General features: G+C 50.1%; 1 protein-coding gene across 2 annotated transcripts in view; it reads right to left on the reverse strand.

The window, feature by feature from the left end:
* The window catches only part of LOC144179206 (ornithine decarboxylase-like), a 33,876-nt gene extending 9,864 nt beyond the window's left edge, over positions 1 to 24,012 (reverse strand). The window contains exons 1-6 of one of the 2 annotated variants that reach the window (XM_077707469.1): positions 23,958 to 24,012; positions 15,901 to 15,986; positions 15,273 to 15,369; positions 8,099 to 8,175; positions 7,455 to 7,621; positions 2,595 to 2,732 (exon numbers count right to left, since the gene is read on the reverse strand). In XM_077707469.1, coding sequence (XP_077563595.1) covers positions 2,595 to 2,732; positions 7,455 to 7,621; positions 8,099 to 8,175; positions 15,273 to 15,369; positions 15,901 to 15,984 — 563 coding nt within the window. In that variant the 5' untranslated portion in view covers positions 15,985 to 15,986; positions 23,958 to 24,012. Of the gene's footprint in view, positions 1 to 2,594; positions 2,733 to 7,454; positions 7,622 to 8,098; positions 8,176 to 15,272; positions 15,370 to 15,900; positions 15,995 to 23,957 lie in introns of both variants that reach the window. The other variant, XM_077707468.1, reaches the window with a different exon arrangement.
* Positions 24,013 to 26,873: the final 2,861 nt, after the last annotated feature.

Here is a 26,873-nt window from a genome sequence, read left to right on the forward strand (position 1 = left end):
TGAAGTCTTTGGTTGTGTTGCGAAGTTGCCTTCCCACCGCTGGCAACTAGTCGTTACAGTTGCCAAGGCCTCCCAGCAACGGGGTCCGTCGCCTCCGTCATGCGAGGTAGCGGGGTGAAGAGCGGTTAGCAAATCTTGCTGCCTGGGTAACGACGACAAGAAGCCGAAGGAAAACTTCACTGGTTTACTGCATGGCTTCACTGGTTTACTGCACTGGTTTACTGCAGCCAAACAGGAACAATGCCCTTTTTCGGGCGAGGTCGCAGTACAGGACTCGAACAGAGTGACAGCATTGATTCCCTGCTCCAAAACGAATGCATTTCTGCGCTTAAAACTTCGTAGTTATATCCAAACCGCTAACATTCAAACAAGTTCTCCCCCTCCTTTTTGCACACGGCGCGAACATAGTACAGACACACACAATACTCTTCCAGAGTTCGTGAGGGGTCGGTAGTAGCGGCGCACGCTGAGTCTTAGAGAGGGGAGAGAGGAGTTCTCCCCTGCGGTGTCTGCGTCCTTCGGGCATGTCGCTGCACGCGGCATTTGCCGTCGCCGAAGTTTTAATCACGCCGACATGAACGTTCTTTTGCGCCGGCCGCTCTGCGTCATGCTGGCATCTGTCAGAGGCAGGCTTGCACTCGCAAAACTTTGGAGGATGCGCGAACGTGGTTGCTGCGCGCAGAATCGTTACAGTTGTAAGATATCGTATGAGGACTTCGGCCATGCTTTGGTAGGAAAGGAGCGTTTTAGTTAAGGTGCGGATTCTTTCACCCCCGCTTTTGGGAGGGTCAACGAAGTATCGAAGCAACCGCTATGTCTTCCGGGTGGATAGTGCTCCATGAATACCGTCACACATTTTCAACCGGCTTTTGTTGCATAGCGAATTTGGGTACTCCGCCGCTTCCTTTTTAAGTTGTGCTATATGCAGCTTGGGTTTTCTGTTATGTCCCGGCTTTTTACTTTTCTGCCTTCACGTAAGGCTGTGGCGAGCTTCCCAAATATGTAAAAATTTCGAGTCGATGTAGGGGATTTGGTAAGAAGTGGCTATAGTCTTTGTGGAGATCTTCATGTCTTAAATGTGTTCATCGGCCCACGTTTCTCAAGAGAGGTCCGGCATTAGAATGTCGCGTTCCGTCTGGATTTGGCGGAATGTCCCAATCACTGATATGCGCCGACCCAACACGGGCGTTGTATTCCATACCCTTAAGCTCTATTTTGATAATGTCATGATGTGACCGTAAAGGTTATGTTGTGCTTATCCAGGTTGCTTCCTGGATGTTGCGGGTGATTAACAGGTCAGGGCGAGTGTCCCTTGTCACACTGTTTCCAGTCCTTGTGGGTGTATTGAGGTCGTTGGTGATTGCAAGTTTCTGATATTCTATGGTTTTTACAAGCTCCAACCCTCTTTTATTGCTGTAGCAATAGCCCCACAGCTGATGAGCAGCGTTAAAGTCCCGTAGTATGAGATTCGGGGAACCACCACCAATTTGACGCGCGGCTTTGTTGGTGTCTTCAATTCGTGACTGCTTTTTGGTAGGCCGGCAGTATATGCTAAGTATGAACAGGCTCTCTTCGTTCTGGAGAGCCTGATACCCGGGAGGAATCTTTGCATGACACCAGAAAGGCGTAAGTAAGCTCATTGACCATGTTGGTGCCCAAGAACACGAGCCTACGTGCGTAAATACAAGCAACATGGTGGCACGCGGGTGCTACATGAAGGAAGACAATGCACAGTTAACTTAGGCGCTGCAGTTTGGCACGGGGGTGAATTTTGAGAGTTTGTGGCCCCATAGATGACTGAGACATGGCTGCCAGTGTCGCGGAAGAAAACCAATGGGTAAAAATTGGTGCCGCAGGCGAGCTGAAAGGGGGCAAAAAATGCGTGGCACATTAAAGTTAGTTAACCTAAAATTAGCGACTTAAAACGTGGCACGGCGCAAGAACAACAAAGGAATTTCAAGCATGCGATTGCAAACGTCACTATTGTGAGTAGAAACGACTGTCAGCAATTACGAGGACACCCGAGCGCTCCCCATGGTTGTGTGATTGCGAAAGCATTGATAACCAACTCTGTGTCATGTCCTCCCAACATCATCATCATCATCATCCCCTTCCCTTTGCGTCTTTTGTTCTCTCGGTTACTATTACGCAGCACTTGCTCGCGTTCGCATCGCCTAACAGCTCATTTAGCGGGAACGAACGTTGGTATTCGCATAAGGGCTACTTCGAAAGTTCTCACGTTCACGTTACTCATGTAGGCCTGAGTACATGCCTCAAACACATGTTTCTAAGTCAAAGGGCACAACGAATTCATTTGCCACACCGTCAGTCGGCCACGCAGGATCGCCGAGCTGTGGTGGCGCAGTGGGCGTGTGCTCGCCTCACTTTCCGGATGTCCCTTACTCCGAATCGTATCTACTCCCACATATTACGAACGCTGTTTCCTGTTCAATTACCCCGCTTTGTGTTCCTTGAGCCGTCGGCAACTTTGTGTGCTGCTTGTGTGTCAGAATTGCCGGAATGTCTACCCAGCGAGTTAACTAGGGTCGTTGCATTAATTAGAACACTTCAAGGTCAAAATTGTGCAGACTCACGCAACGCCGACAACAGTGTGGCCCAATTCGATGGCAGTCTTGAGAACTTGTTCGGCACCGGCGAGCGGACATCCGAACTTTCGATCCATTTTATTCACTCCAATTTCCAGTGGTCGGCCTGCGAATCTCAAAAGGAGCCTGTAAACGATGCGTTTCGGCGTTTTAAAGGGAATGGGAAGAAAACACAAAACTTTCTTCAGTTTGAAATAACTAGCCTTTGGGACCTTACTCTCCATTGCAGCAACGAAATATTTTTTTAAACCGGGCATACGCCAGAAATATTAACCCTCTTTCAAATGTCGAGTTGCACTGCCGTGTATGGGTAAGAGTGAAGTAATGCGGGCATCAGTAAAAGGGCAGTGTGATGATTGCCATCCCCGGGCCACGAGAGTGCGCCAGGAAACGACGGGGGCCGTCGAAAAGAAGACGACGACTAGCGGGTCCACGCGGAGGGAAGAGCACGAGAGGGGAGTGTGCCGGCGGTAACCAGGGACGAGACAGGGCCAGTACTTCTCGGGAGGCGGTTCGAGGCAGGCCAGGAGCGTTCGTGCACCGGGCTCGGAGAACCGTCTCGGGGGCTGTTCCGGGACTACTCTGCCGCGACGAGAGCTGCCTGTTCCCGCTGGCGAGGTTCCGAAGCGTGATCCGGGCCGAGGTTCGGGGCGAGGCCTAGAGAGGCCAGGCACGAGCGCAAGCATCGGCGTTCCGACCGACGACCACTGCGATTCAACAGGCGACGGTCCCCCGACGTTCCACACATGCCATCGACATAATCCCGCCCAGCGTCGAGCAGACGGGAACGTGAGCGTGTCCCCTCGTTTTCCGTTTCGCACGAACTTTGGTTTGGACTGGTGTTAGCCATTCCGCCGCGTCGCCCGCGTGTTGTTCTCTGTTGTTGCCGTTAGTTCCCTAGTGTTGTTTCTTCGGGTGTTTGTGTGTCCTTCCCAGAATATATGTTTCTTACTTGTGCTGAGCCCACGGCATCACTTGTCGTTGATCCTCCTCCGCGAGCCTCACACCCGCCTGCTTAACACGCGGCCTCACAGGCAGTTATCACTCGGTTAACTGCACGTTAACATTCACGTGATACGAACAAACAGAACTGGAGGCACTTCTACAGTCGTCTACTCGTTTCTGTGCGCTGGCTGTGGTCCACGGCTTCCAATCGCAATAAACAAGATTTTGTGACGTCAGGCAAAAAAATGTCGGAGAATGGCTGTGGAGTCAGCACTAGGTGCACCTGTTTTTCTTATTTCTTCGGCAATTGTTTGTTTTTTAGGTTCGCCAAAACATCAACCGACGAGCTTGCGCAATGCCCCAGAGGCAGAGATAATGCCGATATGGAAGCGCACGCCGAGACTACGCGGGACGGGATCGGGGCGGACCCCTCGCTGGAGCCGCCCAGCGTCTCCAGAATACGCAAGAAGTCGGCGACGCCGTCTCAGCGCTTTTAAATGCAGAGCATTTCAGTAACTCACGATGTCACCCGCGTTGACGTCCGTAGTCGTAATCCGCACCGTCGTTGTCCGCAGCCCTCCCCCTACACTATATAAAAAAGTTCCAACGCAGGCGTTAACGTCATCGACGGCGCCCATTAGTTTACACACCGTCGATTTCCACTACAAAGAATCCCGGGACGCTCGCCGCCGAGTCTGTACACAAAGCAGCCGCGTCGGCGGATTGCCTCGAAAGCGCGTCATCCCTATTTCATATTTGCCGCGCTTTCGAGGCGCTTTTTCAATGAAAGTGCTACGAGTTGTGCCGCGCCTCCACCAGATGGCGCCATGGGTCCCGCGACCGATAGAAGACGCAGTGAAACATCCCCCTCGCGAGGGGCACGATCAAATGCAGAGCATTTCCAGGGGCGCACGACGTTAAGTATTTTGCGTTACGTTAATGTTGTTGCACTTGTGGCAACTGCTGACGAGAGAGCGCTCGTCAGCAGTAATTTGAATGAGTCAACGATATAAGGCGCGTTCGTAGAGTTCCATTCTGCATCGGCTTTGTGGCGCAGTGGGTAGAGCACCATGTACATTGCGTTCCGCCCGCAGGGTCGAGGGATCGAAACCCGGCGCCGGATAGTATTTTTTATATATAGTAGGGAGGGGTGCGGTGCGGACTATACGGACGTCAACGCGGGTGACATCGTGAGTTACTGAAATGCTCTGCATTTAATATTGTCATTATTGTTAACGAGAAAATCAGCCTTTTTAATGTAAACATTTATTCCGTCCTTATGACTCCTTAAACTGTGTTCCGTGCATGGGCGTGAAGGTCAATACCGAGTACTGCGGGCCGTATTCATTCAGTGGCAACATCCACACCCCCCTCCCCTTCCCCACAGAAATTAAACTTAAATTTCTCTTTCAGAGAAACTGGTTTGAAGTAGGGCTATGCGCAGTGCGCATCCTCAGAGCCAAATCAAGTGCAAATAAAGTAGCTATGCTTCATAATCCAATAGACATCAAACAGCAAAATGTTCAAATACATGTTGAATGTTTAGCTTATAAGGACCAGAATGCACCGAAAAGACCTTCTTAAAGGTCCTACCGTTATATTACACTAATGTCATTGTTAACCCTTTCAGCCCTGAATTTTTTCTTTCTGTATGAAAAATATTTTACGTGGGTTTTCTTTATTATCTGGATGGTACAAGCTTACAAACTGAAAATTGAGCTTCTAATGCAAGTATTTAGCTATTTACAGGCATGACATCTAATTAGGTAATCAGGTAATTAAAATTTAAATTTTCAGAAAAAACTGTTTTTTTGCTTGTTTTCATAAATGTTCTAAAGCTGTGAGCCCACGCACAAAAAACACGGCTGGTGGTGCAAGTAGTTTTAGATTTTCAGCTATTTCATCGAACTGGGACTTCGGTCCTTGGGGTCGCACTGACGCCAGTTTGGTCCTCCCTGCAACGCCTTCCTCTTTCTAGCAATCAGCCTTAGCAAAAAACGAACAATGGTGATATCTATCGATCGAGGCATCCTTGGAGAACTATTTCCCAGAAAACTAGCTTTTTTGGTTTTGTTCTCAAATTGCTAGAAATTTTTTGGTTCATGTCCTAAATATAGGACGCCAGGGCCGAAAGGGTTAAATACAAGAACGTAAAAGGGAATATCCCACCGTGATTTTGGTAATATGTAAGATGCTTACAAATGACTATTTTGCCTGAAATGACGCTTTTTCTAAAAGGGATTTTATGACAAAACTTTCAAATGATACGTCCAATGCACTATGAGTGATCCTAACGGATAAAGGGAAGAAATGCTGCACTCGAGTACTTGTACTCCGGCTCTTCTCGAACGCACCATGGAAAGAAATAGGGAACACTGATACCTGGTGAAACGATAGTACAGTGGAGATGTCCAGGCAGTTTGCTGGGAACCAAATGAAGAACGGAAGGCAGTGAGCAGTGAGCGGAGTTCTATTCGCGTAGTCGAGTTAACTCAATAAACATCGGAAAGCGTCTATGGGTAGCGAATCGGAGTGAATAGGAGGCGTGAGACAGGCAGCGAGACCCAAAGCCGATAAAATAGCATCGGCATAAATACGAAAAAGTGGCCCATTTCTTAGGGATTGTAGAAGGGTTCCCCATGGGGCAAACTGAAAGGGCAAGGGGCCGGATTTCAAGGAACACGTTGGCTCAGCAGCCAGATTGGTGCGTCAAAGCAGAAAAAAGGAAGCGGTAGGATTTTCCTGGTGAAAAATTGGCACTGTAATTCTGTTCTAGGCTCTTTTCTCGAACCATGCAGAAGTGCATCCGCAGACGCGACGAGCGACAACGAGTTGAACGTAACCGCTTTAACGAAACATCGAATGCATATATACTCGTCATAGAGACCGAACATTACGCGCTTTGTTTAAGTGTATTCCTATTTGAATGATTTGCTGATAAGATGCAATTTGCTCATAACATTATGACTGCATGCAATCAGCCGGAAAGAGAGGAAAGGCGTGACGTTAAAAATATCCCACGAGACCACCCTCATGTTTTATCGTTGTTCTGCGCTTGAAAGTAAACTCGTTAAACTATCAACCTTCTCGTACCTTATGTTAGCTAAGCACTAAGTTCTTCAGTAGCTGGCGCATAACATCGTCCTGGGTATGGTTTTTGGACACTGCACTCTGCCTTGAAATTAGGTGCCCGATTCTTAAAAAGTATAACTCCAGATCCATGCTAATCTGTCAGCATATTTATCTATTTTTCTTGGCCATACGCACTAAGCCGGCCAGCTTTGTTACTCGAAAAACCGCTTCTATAAGTATCAGTTACGTTTACCTAAGTTTTGTGGATAATCTGCCGTCCCAGAATGCACAGGCATTTACTGGGTTAACCGTGTGCACTCCGGTATTCTAACCTAGTTGGTTGCCCTGGTTCGACGGTGTGCATCATTTCAGAGCTTTGAACTACGGTGTCCACACGGCATGACACCGTGTTCGCAAGAGATTCAGTGTGAATAACGGATTGCATTCTTGCGCTATAAAACCGGGGTATGTGACGACTGTAGGTAAATTTGACGCATTTGTGCGCCTAAATAACTGTAGGGAGCTTTACAAGAGGGCTAAAGTACCGTGTTCGTTACGTTGCGTTTGGCCCAGAAGCTGCGACGTCAGCTCATATCTTTAGCATTCCTGTACACATATAAGAAAACTAAATGGTGCCATTGATCTCTCTGGGCTTTTTTTTTTTTTCGTTTGTTGTTTCGATGCGTCAGTAAATATCAGAATTTCCAACCCCGGATCCGGCGTTGAGAGAGTGGGACGGAATTAAAACCCCTAACTCTGTTCTTTCGTTTCCCCAGTGGGACATTTTTGTCCTACAGCGCTCGAGAAATCGTTCAGAGAAGGACATACGACCTTGCATTCTTGTCCGAAATTTTGTTCAGTTCCTCCACGCAGTCGAAAGTCATCAAGGTCACTCCAACGCTTTTGGCGTAGTCAAGGTGGGAAACTTGCTTCGCAGGGTTTGCGTACACAATTCGTTTCGGGTCAACGCTAGACTTAAGAACCCACTCAATCTCTCGCTGAAAAAAATAGAGCAAAAGACAAAGCTTGTTCTGAATAAGAAGAAAATTTGGAAGATTCAGATACTACGTTACCCATACCTAGTAGTAGTTGTGGCCATGACATGTTCGTTAAAAAGTCCGGCTCCTAGCCTATAGTTGTTTTGGCTTCGATAAACGACATCTGAGCATCTTCATAGGTACGACCAAAAACGCACTGACATTGTGGTATTTCTGAAAGGGGTAACCACTGTATGATACTCTCGTTTATGATTTTCTGCGTTAATTTAATTTTTTTACTAGCACTCTCTAAAAGAAATACCCATTCCTTGGCCATTTAGAGTTAGTTCAGGCCGCGCAAAATACGTGGTATAAATAAATGAGGCCAATTTACAATGCTTTGTCGATATGTCCGCTGGGCAGCTCATTCTACAACAGAGTATTCTAGAAGTTACAATTTGGAAACCGTAACTACGATTGTTCGGCGTCTTTTCTCACCTTGTTTGAACAGTCAAAATTAAAGCCTTCCTTTGCAAGGGTTTTCATAATCACAGGATCCGTGTTGGCCTTTACAGCTGAAAAATGAGTGCAAAGTCGTCAGCAGGAGCGATTTCGTGTCTGCTTTCGCATTCAAATCTACAGAACTCACCGGTACGCGAAAATACATTTACTGGTGGCTTTCCGGACGAGTTGGGTTTGTGGGGATCCTGACGCCCTAGCCATTGCGCGATCACTGGGTTTGTGTCATTACGCGGCGCTCTTCCCCTCTCTCCTCCAAAATTCCGGCTCGTCTTGGCGCCACTGCGTAGAGCCGAGCCGTCTCTCAAACTCTTGCGTGAGGTGAAGCCTGCAGAGACCGTTGCGGCGATAAAACACTGTCACGCAGCGGGCGCTCCGCCCTGGTAGCGGAGCTAACCTCACCTCATTGGTCCGTTTGAACGAGGCCCGAACCCGACTCTCGCGGAGACGCGAACGCGCGCCCTGCGCGGGGGTCCGTTCGGGGAGACGCTTCCAGGACGCCGAAGGCGTTGGCCGAAGGTATGTGACGCTTTCTTTACCAGCCGGCTGCCACTCTGTGGCGCCGGCGAAAGCCCACCAGCCCTTCCGGCTGCGGCCCGTGCCTAAGGCTGCTCCTGTTGTCCCTACGCTTGCATATAGTAAGGCCGTACCTACCACTCGACGAACACGCCGTGCGGTACGCGCCTGTGAGCGAATGGGCCCCGTCTCCCTCGCTGCTGCGAGCCGATCCGGCCAGCACGGCGATGCGCGCGCGCACAACGTGCGAGCACCCCGGAATTTGCCCTGACAGAAGAGCCCACTGGCTCTGCGCCGACGAAACGTGCGCACTTGCGCGTGGCGCCCCATCGCCCCTTTCACCTAACGGGAAGTACGTACCTGTACTGTAAATTGTGTAATTGGTACTGTAAAATATGTGACTAGAATGTTAGTATAAAATAAACGTCTTCCCTCCGTGCCCTGGGCATATTCCTTTGTCGCCCCTTTCTCCACCTGCCCAACAGAGGCGGTGTTAAGTTGGCGCGATGGCGTTGCAGTATCGTGAGCGTGCTCAACTAGCTCGAACCCACGGTGGTTCCTCGCAGTGTGCATGAGTGCTTGCCCTGTTCAATGCTAGGGTTATGCATATTGCGAGGTAGAGAGACCACAAACTGGCGCCCAACGTGGGGCCATTGGCTCATTAGCCTTTGGCCGCTAATTAAGCTGAGTACGCAACCGGAATCAGTCTTGATGCTTATCCGCTAGCGGTAGCTGCTACGGGGACGAGGCGACTGCCCCTCCGTACGCGAGTGTGCGTGCACCCATCGTTAACGCAGCCCCACGGGGCAGTGCGACGGTTCAACCGCGCCCCACTGGAGCGGCGGTATACGTATTCCGGGAGAAAGGCCACAGCCGCCTCTCGGAGTAGTGCACGCGAGATATATGCTTGTTGCCGTCCCCTGAGAGTAGAGCACGAACGTGGTAGTTGACGCGCTATCTCGTGCTTCGTAATATATCGGGATTCATTGTCCAAGTGTGACTTTAGCCGGCGGCGCAAAAGTGCGTGCGCCCGGAAGGAGGCGAAATTGACACAGCCGTTGAGTGGAGGAAGAGGGCCCAGAGTTGAGAAAAGCCGTGCGGACACCCCTCAGAGAGGGGCAGGCGCTTTTCGCGAACTCCGTGGCGCCGGAAAGCGGACGGGCCTCGGCTGTAAAATCAGGAGGGGGAAGCGATGCCCGTTGCAAGGCGGTTGTATTGAGCCGAAAAGAGCTAGTAGCCGGCCAGCAGAATGACCCGTTTTGTCGCCGGATGTGCGACGGTCTCTGGGAGACAATTTTTTTTGTTTGATTTTTTTTTAGACGCCGAGACGTAGCTTGTCCTGCTGCGGGCGTGCGCCGAGATGCTACTTGTCTTGTAGCAGGCGCGGGAGGGGGGCTGAAGTCAGCGTGTGTCGCCGACGCCCCGGGGGTGTTATTTCTGCTGGACGGTGAAGGACTCGTGCTTAACTACGTAGCCACCGATGATGAGGCAATTGAACCATTCAATGTGGTAACCCCATAAGTCTGAGTTGCGCACTGCTGCGCTAAACTCATGACGAACCATTGACCGGTCATTTAGGCGGCTCCAACGTTTTTGGTAAACTGAGTCGCTCCGTGACCTGGCCCGGGACGAGGCGAGACATTTTCGCTGTTGCCGATCTTGCCATGTCTGTCCAACGGTGGAGGCGCGCGGTGGAAATTTAAACCGCCTGGAATTATGAAACCAATTGGCAGTGTGCGTCCTTGGCAGGTAGTCGCTTGCGATTTGAAGGGACCTTTGCCGAGAAGCAAGCTTAAAACTTATACGGTGTCACGGGCTGACTATTTGGCGCTAGAGCATAGTGGCTCTGCGCGGTGATGACAAGGCACCCAGGCTTATCCAGGCTTCTCTCGGCCAGCTCATCAATATAACGTCACGAAGAGGTCACCTCAGTAATTATAGCACACTAAAGGGCAGGTACTTTCGCCGCCCGTGCTAACCACTTCTTTCAGTCTCAGTCAGCGCGGCCGCCCTGGCCGTCCCAGCCTAATCTGTGTGGTCAGTTGTCTCTCCCCTCCAGCAAAGCTGTAAGCGCATGTTTTCTCTTTTTACTCGGTTTGTAAGAGTGTGCATATTACGTGGCACTGTCTGTATTAGTGTGTCCCCATTTGGGCGTTGATGACTGCACGTAATGTATCTTGTCCTAATTTGTTTTGTTATTGTTTAGAGCACTAGTTTAATTGCACAGGGTGAGGAAGTGTTCCGCTTAGTATTTTGAGCGTTGTACCACGTGATGTAGCATGAACCTATTTTGTTTGCTTAGTTTCTGGGTTCGGTACGGTTCGTGTGTTAGCCTCGTTGAAGGCGTTAGGGTTGTTTTCTTTTTTATGTATGTGTGTGTGTTGTCGGTGCACGATGTAGTGTTTTCTTTTTCCAGTGCTTTAACGTTATTTATTTGGTACAGGAACCCCTTAGTCTGCGCATGCGGGACGAAGTGCTTTGTACGTTCTTTTCTTTTTTGCCCCTTTTAGCAGTGAGCAGGGCTAGTTCTCTTCTGTTTTTTTACTCAGGCGCAGTCTTGACGAAAGAGCGAATGCCGAAAAGCGGCGGCTGGGTCGGTCGCGGGAGTGCCCTTCGAGGACTGTCTTTGGCTTTCGCGCGCAGCCAGGGTCGAGAGTTATAGTCTTGTTTTGAAGGTGTCGGATTTCGGCCGTCCGCGGCCCCTGTGTTCGGGCGAGCAGCGCGTACTGGAGGCCGTTGCGTGAACTGTGTGAAGTTTGGAGAGCAGGCCAGACTTTGGGGGACCATATACTCAATGCCAACGGGAGGTTGTGTTTTCCTGGAAAACGCGGGCCGGACGTACGCTACGAGTGGGGCGCACCGCGTGGTGGCGAGGGGGCACGAACACTGTGACGCGCATGTTGTGCGGATATTCGTGAGTGCGTGTGGTGTGTGCCTCTGCCGGCTTCAGCGAACCCAACGGTGCATTCCGCGAGTGGCTTCGGCTTCGTCCGGTGCGGGCCGCCGTCACGTGGTGTCTCGTCGGTGTGGTGGAGGGTCAGCAGGTGCCCGTTTCTGGAACTTGACCGAGCCCGAAACAGTTACGCTGACTATGGGGGTTCAACGGCATGTAAGGCTGGCGAATGCAGCCGGGCTGCCCGGCACCGACGAGAGCGGGACTGGCGGCCGGTTGCGAGCTGCGGAAGAGGTGCCCTCTCCAGATGTGGACAATGTGGTGCCATATCGGAACCGCACCATGCGTCATCGGCACCACGGCTGTCGTCCGGCAGCTGCCTCGCTCGCGCTGGGCGGCAGCCACCACCAGCGACGGGTCGTCGCTCTTTGGCGGGGCACCCATCGGGTGCCACGCGAGGTCTACACCTGAGCGGCGCCATCGCGGTCATCATGGAGGGTCAGCAGGTGCCCGTTTCTGGAACTTGACCGAGCCCGAAACAGTTACGCTGACTATGGGGGTTCAACGGCATGTAAGGCTGGCGAATGCAGCCGGGCTGCCCGGCACCGACGAGAGCGGGACTGGCGGCCGGTTGCGAGCTGCGGAAGAGGTGCCCTCTCCAGATGTGGACAATGTGGTGCCATATCGGAACCGCACCATGCGTCATCGGCACCACGGCTGTCGTCCGGCAGCTGCCTCGCTCGCGCTGGGCGGCAGCCACCACCAGCGACGGGTCGTCGCTCTTTGGCGGGGCACCCATCGGGTGCCACGCGAGGTCTACACCTGAGCGGCGCCATCGCGGTCATCATACCTGCCGGCTGGCTGCTCAAGCCGCATTTCCTCCTGGCTGGTACCCCCCCCCTTCACGGAGCTGCTGTCTCGACGCTACGGTGAGGTCGTTCCGGCACTGGTGCCCACCATCTTCCTTTCTTGATTGACCACTACGAACGTTTCCCCGAAGAACTTTCGTGCTCCCAACCGCCGAACTTTGCACAAGCCCCGCGGAACGGTGTCTCCCGAATTTTTTTTGCAAATATTTTCGCACCGCAGCGTAGTTTGTATAGCATACCTGTGCCGTCTCTTTTGTCCTAATTCTTTATCGTCGTAGTGCGTGTTTCTTTTTTCTTGTAATCCTATGTAGCATAGTATCGTCCTGCATGTATGTACTATTATTACCATTATTGTTATTATCATAGTGTCGCGTTCATTGTAATTGTATATTTCAATAGCTTCATTTTGTGTATGCATGTGGAACCGATTATGTATCTCAGTGTCGCGTGTAGTTTCCTGTGTGTATCATTCGTGCTGGAGGGGGGTAGTGTTGGTAGTGTAGTTTGTAAATATTTTGTATGGGCTGGGGACTGAGACTGCCCTGTGCATGCATACTTTTCTACTCTTCGCCGTCTTTTGCATGCCTGGGCGATGGCCGGTCAACTCTTCTCAGACCGGCGAGGGCATTTAAGGAGAGGGGAGTGTGGGGATCCTGACGCCCTAGCCATTGCGCGATCACTGGGTTTGTGTCATTACGCGGCGCTCTTCCCCTCTCTCCTCCAAAATTCCGGCTCGTCTTGGCGCCACTGCGTAGAGCCGAGCCGTCTCTCAAACTCTTGCGTGAGGTGAAGCCTGCAGAGACCGTTGCGGCGATAAAACACTGTCACGCAGCGGGCGCTCCGCCCTGGTAGCGGAGCTAACCTCACCTCATTGGTCCGTTTGAACGAGGCCCGAACCCGACTCTCGCGGAGACGCGAACGCGCGCCCTGCGCGGGGGTCCGTTCGGGGAGACGCTTCCAGGACGCCGAAGGCGTTGGCCGAAGGTATGTGACGCTTTCTTTACCAGCCGGCTGCCACTCTGTGGCGCCGGCGAAAGCCCACCAGCCCTTCCGGCTGCGGCCCGTGCCTAAGGCTGCTCCTGTTGTCCCTACGCTTGCATATAGTAAGGCCGTACCTACCACTCGACGAACACGCCGTGCGGTACGCGCCTGTGAGCGAATGGGCCCCGTCTCCCTCGCTGCTGCGAGCCGATCCGGCCAGCACGGCGATGCGCGCGCGCACAACGTGCGAGCACCCCGGAATTTGCCCTGACAGAAGAGCCCACTGGCTCTGCGCCGACGAAACGTGCGCACTTGCGCGTGGCGCCCCATCGCCCCTTTCACCTAACGGGAAGTACGTACCTGTACTGTAAATTGTGTAATTGGTACTGTAAAATATGTGACTAGAATGTTAGTATAAAATAAACGTCTTCCCTCCGTGCCCTGGGCATATTCCTTTGTCGCCCCTTTCTCCACCTGCCCAACAGAGGCGGTGTTAAGTTGGCGCGATGGCGTTGCAGTATCGTGAGCGTGCTCAACTAGCTCGAACCCACGGTGGTTCCTCGCAGTGTGCATGAGTGCTTGCCCTGTTCAATGCTAGGGTTATGCATATTGCGAGGTAGAGAGACCACAGGTTTTTTCTTATACCGGAGCCACAGCGGATTGCACAACAGACTTGGGGTGTTTTTCTCACAGGCTTTTTTATTACCCCTTCCAGAAATAAGAACTCAGCCGAGGAAATTCCCGCCGAGCACAGAAAAGCACCGAGGCATAATGCCTGTTCGCAAATAGGGCATGAATTTGGCCGTTAGCGTTTACCACCCAAAATGCAATCCGATGTTGCTTCCCATGCACTCCAGCGGCCGAAGAAGGTAATCAGCTATCAAAACCAAGACAAGCTTTGAAAAGTTCGCATACTGTGTCTCACTAATGCTATGTTTAACGCTAGCCTTGACGGTGTGATGAAATTATCTGTGGTGGTAATTCCCCAAACAATTATCGCAATTGCCCGCTTGAAAACGAAGCAGCTCCATACGAACAAGTGGATAGAACATCCTAAGCGTTGAAATTAGCAAGAATGGTTTCTGGTGTGAGAATTACACAGCGCCTACCCTAAGAAGCGAAACTTACTACTCCAATCTATTTCCTTCAAAACTTCCTGGACACAGCCTTGCAACTCTGTAATGAACTATTTTGGCAAAATCAATAGAAGTCGTCAAAACATACACTGGGTACCTTCCCATTTTCCCACAGCCCAATTCAAGTCAGAATCAATGGATGCAAGAAACCTTTTGCCCAAGACAGCAGTAACACAGGAACCTCACAAATTCCACTTTATTGTACGTAGAGTTTCCTGTGAGATGGTACAGCAGTAACATGAAAATACCATTAAAACATAGTCAAAGTTATTCAGGAAGATTCTTTCCAAATTCTGGAAAAGGCTGTGTGCATTTGGTTCATTACATTTCTTAATCACGACAAAAAGGTTGCGATGCAGGATGGAAATAAAAACTCATCTTCCTATACTAAGGCCACCGCTTAGATTTGCTCTTCATGACGGAGAAGTTCATCACCGCTACAGAATGCTTGGTTTCAAATGGACAATTAAGCGACCTTATTTATGCGCTAACACAAGATACTTAATAATCCACAGCTGCCACGTGCCAGGCTCCGTCTGGCGATCGAGTGAAATGGTATGCCACCCTCGCTGGTCCTTGCGGCTTAAGTTACACAAGGACAAGCAGCTCCGCGTATGAACAGCGGTGTGATTAACAAGTCATTAACAAGATAATTATTATCTTCCTGTGCTCTATACGACTGAGTTTTTTTAACGCGGGCAGACTAATATGAGCTCAACGTTTGTTCGTAAAATGCAAGTTTTACAGAGATCTCTCACCGTAGAAGGGGATAACTCGAGGCAGCTCTTTTTTCCAGATTTCGACAAGGCACTTCAGCTGTCGCAAGTCACACACATAAAAGGCATTATCCTCTTCCTGCAAAGAAAAAAGAAATAATAGTAACTTTTTGGTCAAACTAATTTTGATACAATGCTTGGTTTTTTTTTTCTTTTTTCTAGTCGCAACCAGCTGAAGCACGCTAGCAAGTGTAAAGTGTGTGGCTTCCACAATTATTTTTACACGACTTGGCGGCTATTATTGTGCTCATATTGCATCCACCCTAATAACCTGTAATAAAGTATGGTTGCGGCTTTAGAGATTTAGCGCTCAGAAATGGTTGATTAAAAACATCACGCCCGCAACGTGTCTTAATTCACAAAATGATTATCCAGCTTCGAATTAAGAGAGCCGAAATGAGGCTTGCGTGCAATGGGAAAACAAAATTGATGCTCCCTTTACCTCCTAACAAACTTAACATAAACAGGAGACAGTTGATGCGCGACATCCATCCTGCACGTGTCCGTCGTAATTTGAAGCCGCCTCAATATACGTTGAGTTGCTACTGAATGAATCTCATGTTCAAATTAACAGGGAGTGGCTACGGTGGACGCGCTTATGTGGGCTTACCTGTGTTTCCACGACTTTCATGGCAATATCCCGAACGCTGCCCTCAGAGTGGACGAAGAAGCTGCCAACATTGCTTGGCTTCATTTCTGTAACACTTGCAAAAGATTTGAAGGTGAATATTTTGACAGACTTCTGTCTGGTTGGGAAGTTACTGAACTGAGATTTAATTATGCTCCAACCAATACAACCAATACACACCGGCCGCTACCTTCATTTTAATTCGGCCCACCCCGCTAACCATAACGCCTCTGTTGTGTCCTTTATTTAACAGAGCTGATGCAATTTTCTCGTCCGAATCCGAACGTAAAAAAGAAATAAGCCGTATAATTGCGGACCTCCAGAGAAACGGCTACCCGAAAAAGTTCATTCACTCCGTAACCCGCCGCAAAGAGCATAACAGGGTGACAAACTCTCCAAGGACATCAACCGCCGGAACTCTGAAACGCGTGCCGGTGCTGTATCCCAGGAGCGAGCGAGGCCTTGGCCCGCATTTTCAGAGGAGTAGGAGTGCGCATCGCCCACAAGCCTTCGACAACCATAGGCCGCCTAATCCTCCGCCCCAAAGACCGGCCGACAATAGAGAAAGCGCCAGGGGTCGTTTACCGCATTCCGTGCGCTGAGTGCAACGCCTCGTACATCGGTGAAAGCAAAAACCTACCGGAGAGGATTAGGCAACACAAAAACGACGTACGGAAACAGACTAGAGAACGCAGCGCAGTCGCCGACTAGGCCCGTTTACATTGACCCGACGAGGGCGCGTTGAGTCGAAATAAACAGGTTTTTTGGACTCGACACCCCCATGTATAAGCGGGCGGGGTGGGTCAGAGAGCCGTCGCGGCGAGTCCAGTCAACTCGGAGGCAGGGGGTGGGTTAGCTCGCTCGTCGGGCTGAGTCGGAGGGGCGCGGGGAGCAGAATACCGTATTTGCGCGGTTCTAACGCGCCCCCAATCGTAGCGCGCGGGTAACTTCGCGCAGGAAAATTCTAAAAAAAAATGTGACACTGACGGTACTGCGCAGATGGAAAGACATGACACCACGTACCTGGAAGAGGGAGATTTTATTTGGCATGCAGCTCTAGAAGCAAAAAATGAATTGCGCTTCACAAGGTTGCTTATCCAGCTGCTGCTGGAAATAAAGTTATAGCGGGGAACACTGAAGTTGCTTGCGATTTCAAGTGCCTTGATCTTCATAATTCTAAGCGTTAGGGGCTAAGCAGAAGCACAAAAAAATGTGCAACAGCTGACCAGGGTAAGCGGCATGCCATTGAGGAATCAGTGTCACTCACGTGGTGTTGACGGATTGTTTTTATTGGATTGAGTTGGATTTTGCAGGTACTTCGTGTCCGTTGCGCATGGCAATGCTGCTGGTCGTTTTAAAGCCTATTTCGGTTTTGAGCCCGATTGTAAGGCGCACACAAATATTAAGCTACATTTAAACAAGAGAGGGTGCGCGTTAGAATCGTGAAAATACGGTAGCCCCTTTTCCGTGAACCCCGCCGCTCCCCTCACCTCGACTCTTTGGACGGGGTTCATATAAACTCGGACGCGTCGAGGTAAGCTGAACCCGCCACTCAACTCACCCCGCCCCCGTCGCGTCCATGTACACGGGGCTGTGAAGTGGCCGACCACAAAACTGACTTCTCCGGAACGGCCATCCTCGAAAGGGAGACGAACTGGAGGAAGCGGCTTTTCCTTGAGTCGTGGCATATCCAGCGAACCCCTGGAACCTTAATCGCTCGCTTGGCACTCTCCCTTCGGTGTACACACACGGATTCCGTGCCGCAGGGAAGGGCTTTGTGCGAGACCAGCAAAAGTGAAAGACTATAGCCCCGGATACATGGACCCGACGAGGGAGGGTCGAGTCGACTGGCGGGTTCAGCTACCTCGACACCTCACGCGTATATATGAGCTCCATTCAAACAGGCGAGGCGAAGGGGCCGGGGGATTGCCGGAGAAGGAGCTACCGTATTTTTACTATTCTAGCGCGCACCTTCTTTTGCTAAAAGCTAGCCTTAAAATTTGTGCGCGCGTTACAATCGGGCTCAAAGCCGAAATAGGTTTTAAATCGGCCATAAACATTGCCATAGGCACGAGGTCCTCCCAAACTCCAACTCAATTCAATAAAAAAATCCGTCAATATCACGTGAGTGAATTTCGGCGCACTCATTCCTGAATGACATACCTTGGTCAGCTGTTGCACATTTTCTACTATTGCAATTATCCCGTCACACGTAGAATTATGAAGGTCAAGACACTTGAAATCGCAAACAGCTTCAATGTTTCCCACTATAGTTTTATTCCCTACAGGAGCTGGATAAGCAAGTTTACGAAGCACAATTTATTTTTGGCTGACACAGTTGCACGCGCAAAATGAAATTTCCTTCTTGTAGTAAGTAGTGTCATATATTTTACGCCTGCGCGGTAAACCGACGTCCAATTATTTCTTTCAGATTTTCCTGGGCGGACCTACTCGCGCGGTACAATCAGTGGCGCGTTATAATCGTGCAACTACGGTATTCAGCTCCCCACGGCCCGCCGACTCAGCCCGACTAGCGCGTCAACCCACCCCCTGCCTGCGAGCCGAACGGACTCGCCCCGACGGCTTTTCAACTCAACGCGCCCTGGTCGGGTCATTGTAAACGGGGCTTATAAGACGCAACTGCAGCGGGGCCCCAGTCACCCCTGAAGAAGAAGCCGAGCCGGCTTCGAAACGTCGGGTTTTGTCTATGTATTGGTTGGAGCATAATTAAATCTCAGTTCACTTGCAAACGATGTGACGGGCCGTCCTGTTGATCAGTTATCAATTTTTAACAGAAGAGCTCTTTAGGCCGACGCAGCTCTGTCGAGCGTACACAGAAAAACTCGTGCACACGTGAGCCCGTGCCTCGGGGCGACGGCCCGGTGTCCCGCCGCGAGGCGCCGGAAGCAACCTTCGGGCAGTTGTTTCCGGAAAAACAAAACAAAAAAAAACACCGACCACAGCTGAGCGCGTGCATCGCGGCGACCGCCCGGCGTCGTCAAGGCTTGCGCGTGGGCTTACGCAACATGAGGAGCTCCCACCTTCGTCGTCGTCGTCGTGTAGTGACCGGCGCGCCACGGGTCCACCGCGCCGATGACGATGAAAGCGAATGTGTCAAGGCATCCCTTATCACATGGAGACGGCCACCGGACAAACTCACAGATTAGTGGAGGTCTACCGGGGAGAGGACGCGCTACACGAGGATTTGCCCTACTTGGCTATGCCGTCAGAAGACGACGACAAAAGGGATGACGGCGATTGCTACTGAATAAAATACTCTATATACTTTATTGGTCTTTGCTTTACAGTGCCGTCCAAAATGGCTTTGCACTGCTGGGGTCCGGCTGCTCCCTCCCTTTTTGGATCCTCTGTTAGTGTGGGGGAGAAGCTAGGTTGACCCCAGCTCTGCTATTTCTCTAGCTTTGCACCACTAGTGCAAGCCGCGCCAATTTTGAACGCGAAGTTTCAGTGTCCCTAACTGATGCCGTTGTACGCCAATTCATCCGGCAGGAAAGCCAACTTTCTCTGACGATGATGATGAATGATCGTGGGTGAAGACAAAGAAAAAATCAAGCAGCCCGCCAAGTAACGATGCAGACAGTTGAACGCAAAGCTTTCTTGTGATGGATTCTTGGTTTGGAAAATCCCACACTGCGAGCATGTGCTACTCTGGTGGTGCGCACCACTTTTGTAGAATACCCACAGCAACTTTCGGGTGTGCAATGCGTAGGCCGAACGTTCGGGTTTGGGGTGCGCGGCGAGAATAGGTACTTGCTGCTTGGCGATCTCTTCGACCATGTCGAAATGAAGCGATCGGATAGACGCCGGCTTCACAGCGCGAGAGACCCAGGTTCGATTCGTTCCACGGAAGACGTTTCTTTCTCTCACTTCACCTTGATCATTCGTCATCGTAGTCACAGAAAGTTGGCTTTCCTGAAGGGCGCGTTGTGGTACAACGGCATCAGCGAGGGCACTAAAGCTTCGCTTAAAACGCTTCGCGTGGCCGCAATCGAACCTGGGCCCCTCGCGTTATGGAACAATCGGCGACTATCCGATTGTTTCATTTCGAATTGGTCGAAGCGATCGCCAGACGGCAGGTACAGATTACCGCCGCACACGCCAAACCCAAACGCTAGGCCTACGGATTGCACAGTGGAGAGTTGCTGTGGATATTCTAGAAAAGTGGTGCGTACCTTCAGAGTAACACATAACCGCAGTGTGGGATTGGCCAACCAGAGAATCCTTCGCGTTCAACCATCGTCATCGTTATACGGAGGGGGGAATGATTTAAGAGGCGAAGCACCTTAGGAGCTCGGGCTGTCGGCGTCTCCTGTCGTCGTCGTCGTCTCGTGTCGTCACGGTAAATCAAGTCAAGCAATGGTAAAAAAACAAGATTATAACGAATAAAATTGGTTCAAAATGAACAAAAATAATTTGAACTGATTTAAAATACACGAATAATCAGGATTTATTTGCATTAATAAATTAAATTTCTTAACTCCCATCTCAAAATTGGCTTCAAACGCCAGGTTTTTCCCTGTGAAGCATTCTTCGTGTGACATGAAGTCTGTCTCTCATTTAGTTGCTTATGTCTGGTTCAACGCAAGAGATGGCACCACCGCCTCAGCAAGCGCGCGATTGCTCCTCCCACCGGCGCGGTTCCGGCGCCCGATCAGGCGCGCCGTGAGGCAAGAGAAAGGCAACGCCCCCCGTTGGCTCCAGAAACGCTCTTTTCTGCGATGGACGCTTGCCCATTAGCAACGATTTGCCTGTGGGAAACACCACCTAACACTGCCTGCTTCGATCCTCCTGAAGTTTCACGTTAGTGGAGATGGCCTGGAATTTCAGGTGCGGAGTACTTAGGACCGCACAATGTCCGTCCGCGTCCGTGCGCGTAGCATTTACAATCGCAAAAAATCACACAGCCACCGGCAGGATTCGAGCCTGTGTCTGGTAGAGCAGACAGAGTTAGTCTTACCCATTGGGCTACGACCGTGAGTTATAACCCCAGATCCAAATGGCTTACTCCCTCGCCTGTAGCGGTGCGGAGTAACTTAGGACCTCCCAATGTCCGTCCGCGTTCATCCGTGCGCACAGCACCATCAAGCGAAAATCAAGCGAAATTCGATTTGACCCGTGAGTTGCAGTTTAATTTAGGGAATAATCAAGGTGCAACTCACGGCTGAAATCGAATGATGGTCGGGGCGCAAATCGGGTGTCACTCGGGGCGCAACTTGGATGTCATTTCGCGTCCCCGTACTCCGCACCCTCGCCATCGTCCGCGGAGTAAAGATGCTGCCTTTTTTTTTAATTTTTCACTTAACGTAGCCCCTTAGATCGTTCCCACGACATACATTTCACACCGCACTGGCCGTCCACACCATACGTCGGTCACTTAATTATTACGAAACGCACTGGAGATGTACTGAGGCTATGAAGCCAAACACAACAGCACGCCTCGTACCTTGGGTGAGCGCAAGACCACAACAAGCGTCGCCTACAGGAATTTCTAATGTACCCGCCGCGGTGGCTCAGTGGCTAAGGCGTTGCGCTGCTGAGCACGAGGTCGCGGGTTCGATTCCCGCCCGCGGCGGCCGCTTTTCTGATGGAGGCGAAAAGCAAAAAACGCCCGTGTGCACGAGATTTCGGCGCACGTTAAAGATCGAAATTAATCCGGAGCCCTTCACTACGGCGCGCCTCATCGCCTGCGTTGCGTCGGCGCGTTAAACCCTACAATCAGAATCAGAATTTCTAATGTAGGTCAATATGTCGCACGCATGGGGTTTTGTGACTCACTTCCATCAGAAACACAGTTTCGGCAAATGAGAGGAAAATCTACAAAGTCGTGCATAGAAGCGAAGCTTCTTCGGAAGTATGGGACCGCGGTGGGCCGCGTGTTTCCAAACGCTTAGCTGCACAGAGCCCCCACGTTACATGTGGGATGTCTCCTGCGCGCGCTATCTTTTTGAGCGCCTGCTAATACGAGCCCACCGTTCGGGCTCTGTGGCCTTGATGATGGAATGAAACAGAGTAATAAACGACGAGGGACACAGAAGAAATTCACAAGACGGGTGCTGAGTAACAGTCATTCCATACGCGCACCGATTATAACATGGTTTAAAGAATGTAGCAGGAAGATACGGCGTGAATGTCGCTTTCTCAGCCCCAATCAGGCTTAGCCGTGTTTTCCCGGTCATGCAGAGGAAGATAGATCACAAGCCGAGAAAATCAAAAAGAGTCTGCAACATCAACCACGATAACAAGTTTGTGCCCTGTCGTACGGGCGTTGTGTACCGGTTGCCCCTCAATCGCGGAAAAGTGTATACTGGGCAATCGGGTAGATGTGTTAACACACGCCTGCGGGAACATTGGAATAATCTAACAAAAGACACCTCTTCCCTCTTATCAGCGCACTGCCGAGCGTGTGGCTGCAACCCGAATTTCGATGAATGCGACATTTTGTTCACACATAAGGACCAGCTGACACGAGAGGTTGTTGAAGCTTATCGTATCAACAAGAGGCGAGCCGGATGTGTAAGCCAGCCAGCCTTATCTGACGCTGTACGAGCCGGAAAAAGCTTTTTAGATGCCACCTAACTCTGTGAGCGCGGTTATCAGGCCTTCGCGCGGTTTTATCAGAGGTTTCAAATTTTGTTTGTTTTCAGCACGTCAGATTGTACGTGTCGGCTACAAACTTGTGTTCCTTTCCAATAAAATACTAGTTGCGAGACTACGTCCGTCTTGTGAATTTCTTCTGTGTCCCTCGTCGTTTATTGCGCTTTACATTCCATCATGAATACGTACCCATTCGCCCAACTTTCTATTTTGTGGCCTTGATGTGGAGTACTGCGTAGTGGCGCTAACGGCTTGGGTTCGAGTCCCAGCAGGTTCAGTATATAGGTTTTTTTCTTTCATTGCATTGTTTTTTCCAATATGTTTTCTAAACTCACTTCTACGCGTTGTTCTTGTTGATAATGGTGATTTGTGATTTGGTATATTTTACGTCGCTTTAGGTTTGGGCCGCAGCAAATGACCACGTTGAATTAATGTTCTCCATCGCGCGAACAGGTGTGTCACGTGGGTGCTCTGAGCAGCAAAGCGTTTGGAAATACGCCGGTGGACCAGAAGACGCACAACGTCTTACTAGAAATATTTCACTATCGGCTATCTTCTGTGATTATGGAAGGCCTTTTTCGGTGGTATTCTCGGACAAAATCTACTCAGTTCTTCGTCCCTACAGTACTGGCTCTACTACAACGACGCGTTGAAAGGGGCCAGCCATAATGACAAAATGCAACTTTGGTTCATTAAAAAGACTGCCTAGTCCGGATAATAATGATGCTACTTTTTTGGCAAAGATCAAAGAAATAATCAATATATCAATAAAAAATGAATCAGGGGCAACTCCCCAGCCAATTTCTGGCGATTTCTGTATGACGTCATAGAATCTTGTGTGTGTGATTGGCGTCCGCCACCAAAGCCGTACGCCAAGAGACATCACTGGGCGACTGTAGTGGGAACGCTCGTTGCATTTGACTGTATAACTTAAACGCTAATGTGCAGTTAACGCGCACTGGTAACTATGTTTTAGTATTGCAGTTACGTATGCGTCACTGCTCCTCACAACACGTCATTACGGCACGAAGTCTAACCTCTTTTTAATGTTTTGCGCATTTTTACAGTTAAAACTCGTCCTTCGTGTGTGTGTGTCTGCGTGTGGGGTGGGGGTTGAGTGTATTAAAAAAGCTCCTTTTTTTCAAATTAACGTAAACTGTATTTTATCTCCATGGCCCCTTTAAGCGCGTGCAGCTTGGCCAGCGCCCCTTCGCTAAGGACGCCCGTCTAGTCCTCTAACCCTCACCCGTCCTTAATCGAGTGTACAGCGTGCCTCCCTTCTGGTATAATTTTCCTAGAGCACGAGTATACATAACATGTATATCTTGGCTTTAAAACAAGGACATTAAACGGAGACCCATGGTTTGGCCATTACCATGCAAGCGAGTACTGCTATTGAGAACCGTAAGTTGTAAAAAGCGTACCTTGCAACTACGATCTGGTTGGCTGCTGGCCCGAAACGAAATGCGTATGCGTGCTGCTAACGAGGTCGCTCCGCTTCCTGAATTTTTTTTTTTTGCAATTTCTGTGCCAGATAGCACATCTGGCTTTGTTTTTCGCGCACGTGTGGTGTAGCTGTTTGATTACTCTGGATTGGAAGCCGGGAGAGCTACCCGGTATGTTCTGTATGTCGCATTCAAAACTCCGAAAATATTCCAGTGTTGGGCACTTCGGAAACATAACAAGGACGTTTTAAAAGCATAATGGAGGAGGCATAAACGTCCTTCTAAAGCAGTCATTGCTGGGAAAGCGCCCTCATTCCAGGACCCCTTGAGTCTGTCCGGATTATGGTCGTTAGGGTCCGTGCTGGACAGGGCTTTTTCTAAGTGCTCAGGGAAGGTGAAAGGCGGGGTTAGGTGGGGTTCTTCTCACAACAACACATAATAAGGGGTAGTTTGGGAGCCTTGCAGAATCGGCACTGCGAGGAGTAGAGGGTGGTGGCAAGAATTTGGGCTCTAGTGAGGTGGGTAAATATGTTAGTTTTGATGCCTCGGAGGTGGCGTTCTCGTTGTTTAGTCAGGCGTTTGTGCGCAGGGGGTTATAGTGTTCATTCTAGACGGTAGTGCTAGGTAATGCTAGGTGAACGGCACCAGGGGAAAGCACTGCCCCTGCTCCCCGAACTGCTGGCTTGCCGGGTGGATCAACTCTTGCGCACGCTGGTGGGCAGCTCTTTTGTCAGACACGGCGGAGTGGGCTGGAGCCTTTGGCGAAGGCAGGATTCCGTCTTGAGGGAGGCGAAACCGTTGCATTGCGGGGAAAGAAGAAGAGGGGGACAGGGGTGGGGGGAGTGGGAGCAAGGGCTGGCGTGATGGGGGCAAGTGCCGCTTTCGCACCCCTGGCGACGCCCATGGCTGGAGCCCAAATTAGCATTACGGTATTTCGAGGAGGATGCTGGAAAAGAATTGTTCATAATGAGACAGACAACCTATAGGATAGCTTTGATCGAAAGTTTTGACACTTAATAGCTTAGTACAGTTATAGCGGAACTGCTGCGGAAGAGAATATATGTAATAGTAAAGGCGAGGTTTCTCTTCCGCCTCCTCCTGTCGTTTGGGAGCATTAAACTAGTACACTGCCATAGGGCCACTGCCATCCACTTTTTTCATTTCGGAGACTGCTCGTCTGCCATGCTAAAACTATTCCGATTATCCTGACTTTTAAGTTTTCCTCTTTTTGTTGCTGTTTCTCTGTCTCTCTTGAACTAAGGGTAATTCCTTCTTCTGCTCCCCTATTTTCGCTATCTCATTGATTAGAATAAAAAAAAGAACTCTTCTAGTCAATCCCCTTAAGTGGGTATGCATTTCCTAAATGAGTAGGAACAGGTTTGTGGCTGCTGTTAGCCGTAGAGTTTGTGATGCTCCAGAAACAATTGAGCACTGTATAAATGACTGCAAAGACGCCATATTGTTCTGAGATGTGCTTCAACGGACACTCCAAAAAATTCCGTCATCTCCACGAAGTGAATGATGATGAGGGGGGCGAAGCTCCAATGCTTATCGGTAAAAGCGTGAAACATTCGCCCGCACATCATTTGAAGACTCGACACGTTGTTGTAGGGGTGTTTTTATGTACACTTATATACATGGTGTTTATTATTTACATATCGATGCAATTGTATACACTTCTATACACACAAGATGTTATGATTTACATGTCGATGAAATTATATACAAGGATTACATTACTGATTACAAAGCTGTGGAAAGCGCTTTCCTTTGAAGATTACAATTTTGTGGTCGGTGAAGTACGTGGCGAGAGGATCTTGCCACACATCATATAAAGACTCGACACGTCAAGCTTTCCACCGCTCCGTGGACAAGCCCGTCGACGACGTCGATGTTTGTGGTGGTTATGTAGGGGTTGTTTTGGACGATGAGAATCTCCATGGGTAAGTTGGCGAATTCGGTGTGTGACATTTTAGCCACCTTGGCCGTCGCCTTCTGCAGAGCGTCTTGTGTCGTGTACCCCCAGTACGTGTCTTCAGCTCGCAGGCGACGAACGACAACCTCTTCTTCTTCCTCTTCTCCTTGTTGGGTAGCAACGAACGCGTTGAACGTTTTGTCCTCTTCGGCGAATCTTTGGTTGGCCAATCCCTAGGGGGATCCTGCCACAATCATCATTAAATTGCCGTGCCGTTTACAGCAGCAACGAGGGGCGGGACAGGGCCCGAGCAAGAGGAGCTTCGCTTCTAAAATATTTTCACTTAACATCCAGAGTACGCGGTGCCTTCTAGCTCGTTCCTATGAACGTGTCTTATGACCTGTTTTTCTGATGGCTCTACAAAGCTGATGGAAAGCGCGCATGTTAGACAGAAACACTGAGCCAATGGCATCATCGAAGTTGCACTTAAGTCAAATGATAATTCAGCTAAAGGGAGACCATGACCAAAATGATTTGAGACCTGATGGTGTGCATCACTTCCCGTACTAGCTGGAATTGTCAATGTTTTGTTCGCCGAACTCCAGCTTACGCGTTTCACCGTGTATGTTAAGTGCCAAGATGTGTAACTAGTTCTTGTATATATGTATTTTTATATTTGTATATACCATGGAATAAAAAGAAAGAGAGATGATATCACAATCGATTAGATGCCTGTGTCATAACGCGAGGAACCGAAGTTCGATTCGGAAAAAGGCAAGCGTATTGCATTTTCTTGGGGCGCGGCCTCCCCACACCTGCTCGTCGACTCCTTACCTCATCGCCAGTTTCTCTCGTACTCCTTGGCTGGCAGTTTCCTCCTCTCCACTTTGCTGCGCCAAGTTTTCAGCGACACCAGGCACAGATGGAACTCAAACTTAAGCAGCTCCGCTGTCAAAATAGCCGTCTCGACACGCCCGACA

This window comes from Haemaphysalis longicornis, unplaced genomic scaffold (assembly GCF_048455015.1).
Source record: "Haemaphysalis longicornis isolate Haplotype H1 unplaced genomic scaffold, Haemaphysalis longicornis Haplotype H1 scaffold_4, whole genome shotgun sequence".
Classification (NCBI taxonomy): domain Eukaryota; kingdom Metazoa; phylum Arthropoda; class Arachnida; order Ixodida; family Ixodidae; genus Haemaphysalis; species Haemaphysalis longicornis.